The 15,395-nt window shown below is 37.1% G+C and overlaps 1 protein-coding gene across 1 annotated transcript; it reads right to left on the reverse strand.

Annotated features, from left to right (window-relative positions):
• Positions 1-1,350: 1,350 nt before the first annotated feature.
• Positions 1,351-15,084, reverse strand: enpp7.L (ectonucleotide pyrophosphatase/phosphodiesterase 7 L homeolog). The gene is made up of 6 exons (XM_018235130.2): positions 14,808-15,084; positions 10,872-11,017; positions 7,821-8,447; positions 5,054-5,273; positions 3,465-3,600; positions 1,351-1,683 (listed from the first exon to the last, which is right to left on the reverse strand). The coding sequence occupies exons 1-6, from the start codon at positions 15,049-15,051 to the stop codon at positions 1,638-1,640; spliced, it is 1,419 nt and encodes a 472-aa protein (XP_018090619.1). The 5' UTR covers positions 15,052-15,084; the 3' UTR covers positions 1,351-1,637.
• Positions 15,085-15,395: the final 311 nt, after the last annotated feature.

A 15,395-nucleotide genomic window follows, 5' to 3' on the forward strand; every position in this document is an offset into this window, starting at 1 on the left:
CATTAGCACTGCACTCATTAAAGGAGAACTAAACCCTACAAATTAATGTGGCTAAAAATTCCATATTTTATATAATGACCTTATTGCACCGGCCTAAAGTTTCAGCTTGTCAATAGCAGCAATGATCCAGCACTTCATACTTGTCACAGGAGGTCACAATCTTGGAAAGTGTCTGCAATACTCACATGCTCAGTGGCCTCTGAGCAGCTGTTGAGAAGCTAAGTTTAGGGGTTGTCACAAATTATCAAGCAGAAAACGAGGTTGATCTGTGATATAATCTGATGCTACAAGGCTGATTATTATTAAATCAGCCTTGTATTATTACATTTATTTTCTATGTGTACTGTATATTGTGAGTTGGTCCCTAAGCTCAGTAAGTGACAGCAGCACAGAGCATGTGCAGTGAATCAGCAGAAAAGAAGATGGGGAGCTACTGGGGCATCTTTGGAGACTTCACTGCTAAAGGGCTGCGGTTGCCTTGGGCTGGTACAGAAGCCAAAACAATGTACAACATTTCTAGCCTACTTCTTTAGTTAAGCTTTAGTTCTCCTTTAAAGTGATACTGACAAGTTCCTATAAAAATAGGAATGTGTCCGTATCAGTGAAAAGAAGCTGCACAAGAAATATAAGCAGCTAAAAGCAAGATGATTTAAAGGTGTCGGAGGGTCGCTGCCGTTACTAAGGTTCACCGGGCATCTTTGGGGAACTTTTAGCTGCTTATATTTCGTGTGCAGCTTCTTTTCACTAATAACGATACGTTCCTATTTTTAAAGGAATGTGTCAGTATCACTTTAAGGCTTCTTTGCAGCAACAATTGTGTCCTTTTCAGCACAATAATGCTTTTGTGCATAAAGCAATGTACATTCAGAACTGTAATGGAGAGTGGATGAACAGGCCTCCACAGAGCCCTTACTTGACTATCTGTGGGATCAATTCAAATGCTGACTGCAACCCAGGCTTGATTGCTCAATATCAGGGCGCAACCTCATTAATGATCTTTTTAATAAAACCAACAATGTTCCAACATCTACTTGAAAGCTTTCCCAGAAGGATTGATGCTGTTATAGTAGCAAAGGAAAGGCCAAATTCATATTAACACACTTGTTATTGATGTTAGGCAGGCAGGTGCCCTGCTTTTCTTAATAGAGAATATATTTGTGTCCTGCTTACAAAAGGTATCTTATGTAATTGACCATTATAATGTTCCTTAGACTCCAATAACAAAGTAAATATTAGAAGTAAAAATGTGCCATAAAAAAATCAAGAGGAAAGGATTATCCTTTGAAAACAATAATAACCAATAAGAAGAAATATTTATCGACTAAACCAGTTGGACAAAATGCAAAGACATTGATTGAAATGGTGTTTATTGTTGTTCATTATACAATATCTTACAAATCTTACACTTGGTCTAAGATATTCACATCCGTTTTATTCCAAGTTCACTGGCCATCTACGAGCTAAATCTGGTCTGATGGACCAATGGATGCAATTTCAGTTTACTCTTCTGTGCTTGCTGAAACATGATGCTTATGATAAGCCATAGTATAGTAAAGCCATCTGGAGAGGTAAGACCAACTTAGGGTGAAATTAAGTGCTCACAGCCTCCAAGAGTTAGGATAAGTCTGTTCAGGATCTCAAAATTTTTCTATAATGGTCTCTGTACTTAAAGATTTCTCAGCTCTGTAAGGAAATAAGAGATGTACATGTAGAAGAATGCTTCAGCAAATATACTGCAACTGTTAAACATTAGACCTAATATTTTCTCAAACAACCCTGCCATTTACAAATTAAAACCATCACCTTACCCAAAAGAGCGCTCATTTATACAAGTAGTCCCTGTTCCTTGAACAGGCAGATGGATCTGGGAGAACTAGTAGAAAAGCACAATGTTCGGAGGGAGAGGGTATAAAGATTGGGAGAAGAAGCAAAGAGGATTGGCATGATGGAACAGAGGGCAAAAGTGGAGAAAGCATAGAGAGGGAAAGGAGGCTGAAATGGCATATTCTATGAAGTTGTGTTAAGTTTTCAGCTATTGGCTCAGCCCTGGTTGTGTAACACACCAATAGTATTACATTCTATTCTGAAATATTCAGAACACAATCCTATTGTTGTGTGACCTGAGTACAGCCAAGGCTCTTCTTAAAATATACTGATGATTCGTTATTACTTTATATTTTAGTATTATATACACAATGTACATACATATGTACTCTAATACAGTTTGAAATGTATCTTTATTTTTATTGCTTTAAGAATGATTCTATGTTTTTTTTTTTTAAAAGCTGAGGAAATTCTAACTGCTCTCGGGTTGCTAGGATCTCTGATTCTTTAAGCCAGTCAGTGGCTTCAAGGACAGACTGCAAGATAAATAGCAGGGGGCCAAAAGATAAAGGTTAGTTATCAAACATAATAACATTACAAATTCCCCCTCTGAGGCAAATTGAAGAGGGTTCAGATGGTTTTTTTTGCCTTCCTCTGGATCAACTAGCAGTTAGGCAGGTTATATATAGATTAAAAGGTTGAACTTGATAGACGTGTGTCTTTTTTTTCAACCTAACTTACTATATTACTAAATCTACTAGCTGTCCGATAAGGAATTTAAGCTGACTTCTGGTTGCCAGAGGGGTCACTGACCTTCCAATCCATATAACAATGAATTCAACCTCCACCAAAAAAATGAAAAGTTATTTACATCTGTCTGTTAGGTACTAAAAGTTACATTATAGGAGAATGTCTGCGTAAAGAGGGCCTTACAAATCAGATTATTTTTTATTTATTTTTTTGACTTTTCAATTGAAGCTTTACAGTGTAAATCTTAAAATGAAAGGGGCATTTACGTTTTTTAAAATCACCCTCATCATGTAGGCAAAGATAATAAGCAGTATAGTACCAGACTGAAATCATGATCATAACCTTCACACTTGGACTGGAGCGCCCCACAGATCTCTCTGCTTTGTAGCAAATAAGCCACTGCTGAATCATTAATTGAGTCATAGGTCTAGTAATATCTAGGGCACCAAATAAGGGATTTACCCCAGTTCTTACCCTAACTGAGCCTCTGACTGGGCTTTCATGTGTATCTAACTGGCATTGGTGCTGGGCACCCACACAGACACTGCTGCGAGCCAATCCTCCTCCTCCCTTTGGGAACCATTTTCTTATAATGATACAGTATTTAAAAGTACATTTGTGCCGGTGAATTTCTTCATATCTCAAATGTAAATAGGCAAATTATGGTTCATATTTAATTGGGGATTCAGTCATTTATTTTGTGGAGAATACAATATTTGACAGACCTCAAAAATTATGCATTTGGTGCATCCCTATTAAGAACCACCAAAATTAAAAACAAAGACTGATTGTCTATTGTATTAAATATCATTACAGTATTAGTTTTAGTAGTGATTTTTGAAAATCGATCACTTAATATACCTTTCCTTTAGGCTGGCAGAGTCTCTTACCTTTTTCTCTTTTTGTGTCTTTTGACAGAAATAGTAATTGTGGCTACAATAAAGCTGAGAAGAAGCACCCCCAGAACAGCTGACAGTCCAATAGTTGCATGTAGAATAGAAGCCGGGAAACCATCTGAGATGGAGTCTGCATAAAAAGAAACCGACAAGTAAAAGCACCAACTTTATTTTGCCTTTTCTAATGCCTAATTTTGACAGCTTCTACATAACAACACACTTTTATATAGATAAAACATATTCATACTTACTCTGTCATTTAATTAGATATAGAAGAGGTAAGCTTCTTGCATGAAGCCCTTGTAAGAACCCCTTAAGGACCAGACTAGAAAAGGCAACAAACATATGCCTTTTCAACAAATTTTTTAACTATAACATGATTTGGGTCTTTTAGCAGTGACAATTCTTAGGGTTATTTATCAAAGGTCGTTGGTTTGTGAGGTTTTTTATATCTCGAATAAACTCACAACTAAAAATTTTTCTCATTTAAAGTGGACCTTTATAGTTTTAAACACATTTAAAAATCTCAACTGTCCTATTTTGCCTGCCCCTCCTCTATGCCTTAGGCACTTTTCATTCAGCACTTCACTGCTCTCTCCACATTCCCCCCCATTCTCTTAACCATTTACAGTAATTGTGTAGCCAGTGCATGGAGATATACATCAGGTACCCCATTCTGGTGCACAAACCGATTCTGAGGTGATGCAAGGCTTGCCCGAATAACAGGGTCCAAAAAATGGCTCCTACCTACTTGCTATAATTAGGACATCCCAGACTGAAGGAAACAAAATTCAAATAATTTATACAGTGTAATTAAAGTTAATTTTGTTTGACTAATGGGATAAAATAGGATTTGGAATATTTTTTTGGGTGATGGGTACCGTTAAGAAAAAACTCAAATGGAAAAAACTTAAATCAGTGAATTTTGGGGCGGGGGAACTTGAAAACTCGAATTAATTGAGTTTTCGGTAAAAAAAAATTGCTCAAATTAATTGAGTTTTTGAGCAAAACCCACGGGAAAAAACCCAAACATCATGAAGGCTACACACATCTTCAAATGGTTCAAGAGACCTCTTCTACATGACCTCAACGGGTTTTAGCTGGAGTATTTTCAGATTTGAGCTATTCCCAGCTTTGGGGTATAATATATCTTAAAAAATGTAATGTTTTTAATAAAAAAAACATGAAACACAAGTTTTTTTTTTCACCTGAAATTCAAGTTTTGACTGAAAAATACCAACGAGAACTCACATTTTTTCAGGTAAAAATCAACTCAACCTTTAATAAATAACCCCATTAGTGTTGTCTTTTGGCAGGGTATTTTCTGTTATTTTGTAGCCACGACAAATAGCACAGTGTGTCCTTGCCCTTAAACTGACATGCTAACCTGCATTAATGAAATATATTTATTTAGCTCCAATACTGCAACTAAAAAAATGGGATTTGATATTTTGTGAAAAATAAAAGTGAAGTTTTGTGCTATAGTTCTAGCACTCTAGCATGACATAGTTGCTTTCAAAAATATTGTTTTAAGTGATCACCATGCTTTCATACTGATGTGCTTTTCCACTTTTCGGTCATACCTTCCACCAGCATGTTCCTTGTCACATCTAGGGATCCATCATTGGGTTCAGGTTTGATACCCAGCAGCTCACACATTAGGGCATACACATGAACACTCTCAAAAGGCTCCACAACCAAATCTTGTTTAAAGGATGGGCCCACGGCACGGAATATGGTCTTCATTTCTATATCATCATTGTCAAAACCATGCTCACCTTTATTAAACTGAAACTTTGCAAACTGCAAAACATAAGGGAATCAATGGCAAACAAATATTTTAAACACTTTAAATGCAAAAAACTTTCATTTTATTTAATTTTCTGTTTAGTTTCTTTACTTTAAAGCACTATGTTGAACTTTAAATTATATTTAGTAGTTTATAGGTGGATCTTTTTAAAGCAGCTTTTCCATGGGTCTTAATTCAAAAACTATAAAAAATGATTAGGCTGTATATTCTGCCTGCAGCATAATTGACATCTGGTGTGAAACCAGAGTTTGAGGCTTCAACTTTATTGTTATTTTTATGTTTTATTGTTTATCATTCTTTTCAGACTTTCTCCTATTTATCTTCTATTCTGACTTTCTAACGGCCACCTTGGTAGCTATGGTAATTAAACCCTAGCCACCACCATGCACTTTAAAGGCTAAGCCTGAGAGCTACTAAAAGAAGTTAAAATTTTAAAAAATATTACTGTCCACACCATTCTAAACAGTAAGTTTTAGGTGAATTATCCCTTTATTGGAAACAAGTAATTATATATATATATATATATATATATATATATATATATATATATATATATATATATATATACACAATGGATGTGTATTTGAAATCAGTTTTAGTGATATTAAAATATATATTTGTACAATCTTATGGACCAACCTGGTTTGATTGAAATGTACTATTTGGGGTGTCATTTGGGATTACAAACCCAAATTAGACCATTAGACTTTCCAGCATTAATACCTATGATGGAAGATAGATTTATGGTATTACTTATTACTCACTATGTGTAAAACTTATTTAGTTTAGTGCTGATGGTAAATTCATGAGAAGCTGCCAGATGGGAAAACCAAACAAGAAATTATATGGTTCCCCTCCTGCTAAGCTTCTCCTATAGAACAGAGGTGCAAAGATAATTTCTATGTGGTCCTTAGATATTATTTTACACTACTCCCAAACCCTTGGGTGGTAGAGGCCACCTTACCCTTTACTGCATTGCTGGAGTAGGAGATTCACGTCTGGCTGGAGTAGAAGCATTGTTGTTTAAAATAAAATAAATGCTATAATAACTTGTTCCACCATCTAACAATAAACACTCTTTATGCAATGAGAGGCTGCCAGATCGGAAACCAACTTTCTACAATTTCTACAATTCTCTTTTAGTTAAATCAGTGATCCCCAACCATTGACCCCCAACCATTGACTCGTGAGCAACATGTTACTCACCACTCCCTTGGATTTTACTCCCAATGGCCTCAAACCAGGTGCTTATTTTTAAATTCCTGGCTTAGAGGCAAGTTTTTGTTGCATAAAAACCATGTGTACTGCCAAATAGAGCCTCCTATATGCTGCCAGGGCACATAAAGTATACCAAATGGCCAGTCACAGCACTTATTTTGCACCATCCAGGAACATTTGCCATTCTTGTGTTGCTCCACAAATCTTTTTACATATAAATGTGTCTCGCAGCCCCTGGGCTAAACTGTTTCATGTGGAGTAGTGGCCCAAATAACAATTCTAAAAGGTTGCTAGTTACTCTTTCTTCACCACCCTAAACCCCATTTGAAGAGGCCCATTTACCCATACTGCATTGCTGGAGCAGAAGCCTTACAGGTTAAAATATTGGTTTCAGTTCACAAGTTAGGTCCTCAATTCACATTTTCACATCTTACTTATGACTCCACTGTCTAACTAGTAGACATTGATTACAATGTTTTGTTTTTTAGAAATATATAGTAAAATGCATAGGAATAGTTTATTCTAATCTCATACATGTGGAAGCAACCATGTCATCTTTACCTCCTCTATCAGTGAGTTTTTGTATTTTTTTGTATTTAATTGTTTGCCTTATACACAACTATTGTTTGATGAACATGTTGGCACTTAATACTAATAATTATATTGGTTATTTTGTTATTTCAGTAGCCTAAACATGTGGGGCTGAAATCACCCTCCTTTGGTCACTACAAGAATCACCTAAATACTGTTAGGCAATTTGATTATTTAGTGAAATATTTGGCATGCCATGTTATGATGGCTGTTTGTAATTTGTGGTCTAAATGTGTCCCCTCTCAGCCATCTTTAGGACTGGGACTATAGGTAGGTGTAATCTGCTCACACTAGTTTAGGATCATGCTGTTCATTGACCCATAAGGCTTGAATGGCTATTAATCGCTCAGGTGACAAAATGCCCCAAATCGCTATGTGCATCATTGCACTTACTATATAGTTTACTGCCCCCCCCACTTTTTTTGTTTGAATGGTAGAACATTTGAAAAACGAGGTACCTTTTTTATTCAATGACATATTTTTTCTTCCAGATGTCATACACAAATGACTTTTGCCCAAAACCTTTCGGATTGAGGCCTACTATCTGACCTTTACTTTACTGCCACCCAAAGGCATGTAGATGATATTAGTACTAGATACTAGGTACTGAGTACTTTGAGGACCTGCACTTGGTAGTGGTTGTAGTCTGTAATATGACCTCCAGTTACAGTTTCCTATGTCTGTACATTTACAAAGTTAACATATAGGCCAAAGTATGAAGTGGAACTTACCCCATGAATAACATACCCTGGATCTCCATACAGAAATAACGGTGTAATCCGAGCATTGTTGGAGTAGTGCAACCTGGCTGGTACTTCTTCCTTTTTAAATACGTGGAGTTTAGGATGAGCATTCTTTAGGGCATTATATACCTTTTCTAAATTACCTTCTTTAGGCACCAAAAGCCCACTGGGTCCATAGTCTACCAAATGAAACTGAAGGTCATTAAAAAGTGAGAAGTTTGGTATGTTATTGAGAACAATCTCATCAGGGCCCTTCTGTACTGTTCGCATTCCATGATCTGCAGTGATGATGATGTTTAATTTATCCTCTAGACCATGATCTTTCACACATTTTCGTATATATCCAACAGTTCGATCTACTTGGCTGACCATCTGCTTGCGCTCTTCGGAGTCTGGCCCAAACTTGTGCCCAGTGCTATCTGGTTCACCAAAATACAAAGCTACAAAATCCAAATCCTGCTCTGTTAACCAACGCATCACAGTGTCAACATTTGCTCTCCACTCTGTTTCATTGCCCCATTTGTGGGTGCTCGTTTCTACTTTTTTTACATTCACATTCTCACCACGATATGTTGCATTGCCACCCGGAAAAAAAAGAGAACCAGTGTTCAGGCCCTACACGAAAGAAACCAAATTAATCATTTAACATTTTTGATTTCATAACTTCAGATTTGATAAGGGAGTACTCAATTTAGAATTAATATTGTGCTTACAAAAGGGGACGACTCATACAATCACAGAAAGATCAAATAAGAATAACTTCTTCAGGTTGCTATAACAGCGCATGAATTAACCTACTTCTCAAAAAGACAGCTTCACACATGCACAGTTATTCCCTCCAAGGAATCATGCCTTTCCAAAATCAAAACAAAAGCCTTTGATGGAAGTATAAAGAACACAAAGAAAACAGTATTTAAAGTGAAAACTGGGATTATCATAATTATTGCCTAAACATTGATGTTGCCTATACATTTTCTTTAAAATGTAGTTAGTTTTTTCCCAGCATTTATGGTTTATTACAATATTACTGTAATTGTAGAGATGTTTCCTAATTTCCCTTAAAGTCGAATTTCCTTGATATGTTCCTGCTACCCTATATATGATACAAGAACATCCTTTGAGATTATAAAAAAAAAAAGTGTTCATTTTAGGGTATTTACAGTGTGAGCTTTAAAAGTGGTATCATTATCTCTTATAATTTTTTATTTTTTTTACTGGCAGATACATAAAATGCAAAGTTTTGAATTGCATTACAGATAGAGAGACAATGCATGGTGAAATCAAATACAGGTATGGGATCCATTAACATGGAAACCTGTAATCCAAAAAGTTATGAATTACGGGAATGTCACCTCCCACAGACATTTTAATCAAATAATTCAAGTTTTTTTCTCTGAAATAATAAAGCAAAATCTTGTACTTGATCCCAGCTACAATACAATTAATTCTTTTGGAAGCAAAACAATCCTATAGGGGTTTATTTAATGTTTAAATGATTGTCTAGTAGATTTAAGGTATGGAGGTCCAAATTACAGAAGGAACCCTTATCCAGAAAGTACCAGGTCCCAAGCTCTGGATAACAGGTCCCATACCTGTATTATAACAATTTTAATTTAATCTGGGACTGGTCCAATTACCATTTGACATTAGTGGATCTGAGATGGATGGATGGATGATTTCAGATGGTTCCCTGTCCTCTGGATCAACTATAAATCTAGTAAGATTCACTTAGACAAAAGATTGAGCTAAATAAATATGTACTTTTTTCCCTGTGTCACCTTCTATTGCTAATCATCTTGCTAATAATACAAATGTGTGTAAATCAATGAAGTCCACAAAGATGCCTCAAGATCATCTGGACAGATATATGCAATATAAAGTTCAGTACCCCTGATAAGCTCCCCAAGCTCTATGAATAAACTAAGCCATTTATGCACTCAAGGTGGATCTGACTACAGCTTAAAAGCAGCACTCAACCATAGACTGACACACTCCACCTGCAGTTCAATCCATTTGCATTTGTACCAACAAAATAAACCTAGGCTCCAAGGCTTCTGCAAAACAAACTAGAACATTAAATAACCATTAAGACCAGGCAGGTACTATAGACCCACGAGCATTTGATTTTATAAATTATTTCAAAATGTTTTATTAGTTTGGATTTGTTTTAGTTAATGGAATGTTGAGTTAGTTTGGTGGTAGCACTTGAGCTTTCATGCAATTAATTTGTGGCACCAACAACCATTACACAGTGGTGAGTACACAACTACCATTGACCTTTCTTTTTTGTTCCCAGTTTCATTTCTGACCATCTCAACATTAGATTGCATACCCCTTATTATTTAAAATGGCTGCAGTAATCCTATTCTTTTGTACTTTAGTGGGAAGGCCTTAATTACAGTATTTAGGGGGGGTTTATGATTGTCTTGAAATAGTTGCTGCAAAAAAGTCCCGGACTGAAGCAACTGTATTCACTCCTTCCAAAAAATAAGTAATCCTAAGCAGCAATTTAACTAGAGGGGGGCGGGCCCTGGCACAGGACGTGCAGCCGTACGCCCGGAATCTGCGGTGCGTGAGCTGCCGGGGGGGGCCTGAGTGGGGTGCGGGCCCTGCTCCCCCAGTAGTTACGCCACTGATCCTAAGACAAGTCATACAAAAACCATGAGGTCAGAATCAAAGTGGACTTGTCTTAAACCATTTGTAGAAACCTTTAGTTTGCAGAAAGTTCAATTGCTCTCTAATTCCTGTCCAGCACAGAAGGTAGCTGTGCACTATATGTTTTCACAGATAAATCTGTTGCTGTTTTTAGTGAGTGTTGTGCTAAAGGCATTAGTCTTCAAACCAACTTCCACTAAATTGTGTGTCTGTCTGAATTTGGCACATGGTATAACTCAGCCCGTGAAGGCAACCCAACCTAAACATGAACGGCTTCTAATATAAGCACCAGGTGTTGTTGTGCTGAGTAGTATAAACTTCCAATTAGAGGGACTTTTTGTTATTCACTTCTATATTTACCAGACCTTTTGAGTTTTTAAATACCTGTCTCTGAGCTGTGATCCAGATAGGAAGACTACCATTATCCCACCACATGGATACTCCCTGTGTGCCATGGTAGGATAACTTCTGCCCAGTGGTGGTGTTGAAATACATGTTGTGGATAACTCCATGGTTTTCTATGTATTTTCCTGTAAGAAAAATAATGGTTTTTTTTTTTTACATTTTTTAATATTCTTTATTTTTAATTTTCAAAAGAAAGAAAAGAAAAAGGGGGGTACAGAAGAAAAGAAGGGAAACGGAATAGGGAATAGTCTGTTTGCAATAAATAACAAGTAACCCACAGTCATGTCTTAAATAGCCTCTATCACTGGCTTAACATGTAGTGAACAATAATTACCCATACAGTATACCTTAGTTAAAGTACTTGAAAAGTTAATGGTTCCATTAAATTTATCCGAGGGGACCATAATTCCCAAAATTGAACGCTCTTATAATGTAAAACATAGATGTTTTGAATTGTCCTTCTCTGGAAGACTGGCCATGTTGATTTTACAGCATAATTTGTTCTCCTGTGGATACGTAGCGCGTTTACCTAGTAGTAAAGACCCATCTAACTGACTATAATTAGCTGGAACATGTAAAGGATGTAAGGACTAACATATACTGGTATACTTTGTTACTACATAACCCGTGTTTAAAGGTAAGGCTCCATTTCATCCATGTAGATTAAAGGTTTTATTAATTTTTGGCTTTGAACCCCCTTTTGAGGTTCACCATTTGATTGATTGTCCCTCTTTAGACTGTCCCCTTTAAAAAAAAAAAGGAGAAAATCTCACATTCGTTATATACAGTAGAGCTAATTCCATGCATTGTGGGTCGTGTAAGGGTGGCACAACACAGTTGCGAGCATACCTGAGGGATCATTTGCATGTTAGTGTCTGATGATGTCTTACCCTTACAAGGCTGCCATTCATTTATGTAAGTGCAATTATAAAATATGGTCCATTTTAAAAACGTTTGTATCGTAGCTGGCTGTGTAGTGCTGGTGCCCTGCGTTTCACAATTATTATTTAGTAGCAATCGCTGGGGGCTTTCTATAGCTAACATAAATAATGCACACATTTTATTAAATAAGCTCTATCATCTTTTAGGGGCCTTTCTCTGTGAGATTTTCACTGTTGTACACACGTAACCTTTCTAGATGTTTTTTATTTTGTTATCTGTTTCCCTTTCATATTATTGCACTTGATTGCTCTGTTACAGACTGTACTACTGTACTTCCTTTGTTCCTATTAAATGCTGACTTTGCCCATTTGCTTTATAATCAGAATGATGTTTTTCTCTGACATCTTATCTTAACAATATGCTATTAACTATGTAATATTTGCTAAGTAATTGCACTTCTTTGGTACAGAAAATGGTAGTTTATTCTGTATGTCAGTATATCCTCTCAGCTTTCTGGTCTTTTGATACGTTCTAGATTGTTGTTATTCATGTTAGGCCATTTTCTCATTTCAGTCATCTACAATGTAGTAGGAATATTATCATTATTATACTTTATACATACTGTATGTTACCTACACAATACTCTGCAATTACAGAGAATGGTTACTCATTCACGTGAGTCCCTGATCCAGTTGAGTTTTAGATTTTGTATCACAGCTACCTTCCTACACAGGAACCAGTATGTTTTCCAGTATGTTCTTATGGTTCAGAAGGAAAATTAGTGGTCAATATCAAATCCAAACCCCCCAAAAAAAAGCTTTATCTAAAATTTGATTTAATATGGTCTATATCGATTATATAAATGTTGACTGTTTTAACATAAGTTTGCATAAGCATTCACATAATTATCCATATTCTTAGCAGAAACTTATTGGACATTGTACATTAGTACTTCTTGAGCGCCTAGTCTACAACCGACTAACCTTATTCCTCTCTGACAATAACCTGCTGGACCCCCTATAATCTGGTTTTAAGCCACAACACTCCACGGAAACTGCACTGACTCGACTAACTAATGACCTTTTAACCGCTAAAGCGAACAATCATTTCTCAGTACTAATACTGCTTGATCTCTCAGCCGCATTTGACACTGTAGATCACCCTCTCCTCCTCCAGTCGCTTGGCCTTCGTGACACAGCCCTGTCCTGGTTCTCTTCTTACATCACCAATCGTTCCTTCAGTGTCTCCTACAATGGAGTATCATCTTCTCCCCTATCTCTTTCTGTTGGAGTTCCTCAAGGCTCTGTCCTGGGACCATTACTATTCTCCCTCTATACTTCCTCCCTCCGCAAATTAATAAACTCGTATGGTTTCCACTACCACCTCTATGCTGACGATACTCAGATCTATCTCTCATCTCCTGATCTCAACCCAGAACTCCTAACTCGTGTCTCCTCCTGCCTGTTCGCTATCTCTACCTGGATGTCGCAACGCTACCTTAAATTAAACCTCTCTAAAACAGAAATGGTTCTCTTTCCTCCAACTAACACCAGTAACATCCCGGAAGTATCCATCATAGTTAACAATTCCACTATCATCCCCTCTCCCCAGGCCCGGTGCCTTGGGGTTATCCTAGATTCTGCTCTGTCATTCACTCCTCATATCCAGTCACTTATTAAATCATGTCACTTCCACCTAAGGAACGTATCCAAAATACGATCATTTATCACCCAAGATGCTGCCAAAATTCTTATTCACTCTCTCATCATATCACGTCTAGACTACTGTAACTCTCTTTTAATTGGTCTCCCCCTCCAGAGACTGTCACCTCTCCAGTCCATAATGAACACTGCTGCGAGGCTCATATACCTCAGCAACCGCTCCTTCTCTGCCTCGCCATTCTGTCAATCCCGGCACTGGCTTCAGTTACCTTTCAGAATCAAATTCAAATTAATGACACTGACTTTCAAAGCACTTCATAACTCTGCCCCACCCTACATCTCTGAACTCATCTCTATATACTCACCCAATCGCTTACTACGCTCCTCTACTGACCTGCTACTCAACTCTTCTCTCAATACCTCCTCACATGCTCGCATTCAAGACTTTGCAAGGGCTGCACCCCTCCTCTGGAACTCTCTCCCACGGTCTGTCCGACTTTCTCCCAACCTTTCTGCTTTCAAGAAATCGCACTTCTCTCGAGAAGCCTACCCTCACTCTGCCTAACTACCAAACGCAACACCACATACAGTACCACATTTCTCACCCACTTAATTCGATCTTGCCCACTCCCACACCTTGTGTATTACTCCCTTCCCTTTAGAGTGTATGCCTATGCATAGGGCCTTCCTCGCCTAATTAGTATAATCGATATAAGTAATGGATAGCCTATCATTACTTAATAGGTGGCTAAACACTGACAAATCAAGTTTTTGTAATTTTAAAGGGGTTGTTTACTTTTGAATAAACTTTTAGTATGATATAGAGACTGATATTCCGTGACAAATTGCCATTGGTTTGAATTTTTTATTATTTGTGGTTTTTACGTTATTTAGGTTTTTATTCAGAAGCTCTGCAGTTTCAGCAATCTGATTGCTAGGATCCAATTTACCCTAGCAACCATGCATTGATTTGAATAAGAGACTGTTATATGAATATGGGAGAGTCTGGGTAATAAAAAGTAGCAATACAGAGCATTTTGTTTTTAGATAGGGTCAGTGACCCGCATTTCAAAGCAGGAAAGATTCAGAAGAAGAAGAAGGCAAATAATAAAAAAACGTAAAAAAAAAAAAAATAATGAAGACCAATAAAAAAATTGCTTAGAATTAGCCATTCTATAACATACCAACAGTTAATGTAGGTAAAGCACACTTTTAAACACATTTTCAATTAAACTCTTATTCTGTGCTGTAACCTAATCGGAGAGGCTGCCCCAGAATATATCTGTAACATTTTCCTTTTCAAATCCCTATATATTGCCATTTCTTTCTTGAGAGCTCTCTGTTTTAATGTGTAGGGGTGCAGTATACTTACCTGTAAGTAGTGTAAAGTGACAAGGGCTGGTAATAGTGATAAAAGCAGGGGTCATATACTTGGCTTTGACACCATCTCTTGCCATGATGTTCATATTAGGGGTATCAACATCTTGATCATAATCCCAACGAAAACCATCAAAGGAGATAAGCAAGAGTTTGTGAGGATCCTTGCTGCGCCCCTCTAGTGGAATGGGGGATCCGAGAATGAAGAGGGCTGCGAGGATCACACATCTAACCAACATCCTTGTGGCTGTGAAGTCAGTGTAAGAAAGAAAGAGTTTCAATGTAATTCATTAAGGTTCATAAATAGAGATTAGCCAAGAACAAAGTTTACCCTGATATCATATCATTCAAAATCTTTACAACAACTGATGAGTCCCTTTTGTCATAACAATATCAGGTAGGCACACTGTGTTCACAAAGGCATGTGGTATTACAATGTGCACATTGTGTCACTACATGTTTGGATTTATGAATCCTGCAACATAGTGCCAAATAGGCCCACAAATGTTGCTTATGTCAGCCCCTAAATATTCTAAATTATGGTAAGGAATATTATTGTAGACAACTAACCAGCACTAGCAAT

Source organism: Xenopus laevis, chromosome 9_10L, assembly GCF_017654675.1.
Source record: "Xenopus laevis strain J_2021 chromosome 9_10L, Xenopus_laevis_v10.1, whole genome shotgun sequence".
Taxonomy (NCBI): domain Eukaryota; kingdom Metazoa; phylum Chordata; class Amphibia; order Anura; family Pipidae; genus Xenopus; species Xenopus laevis.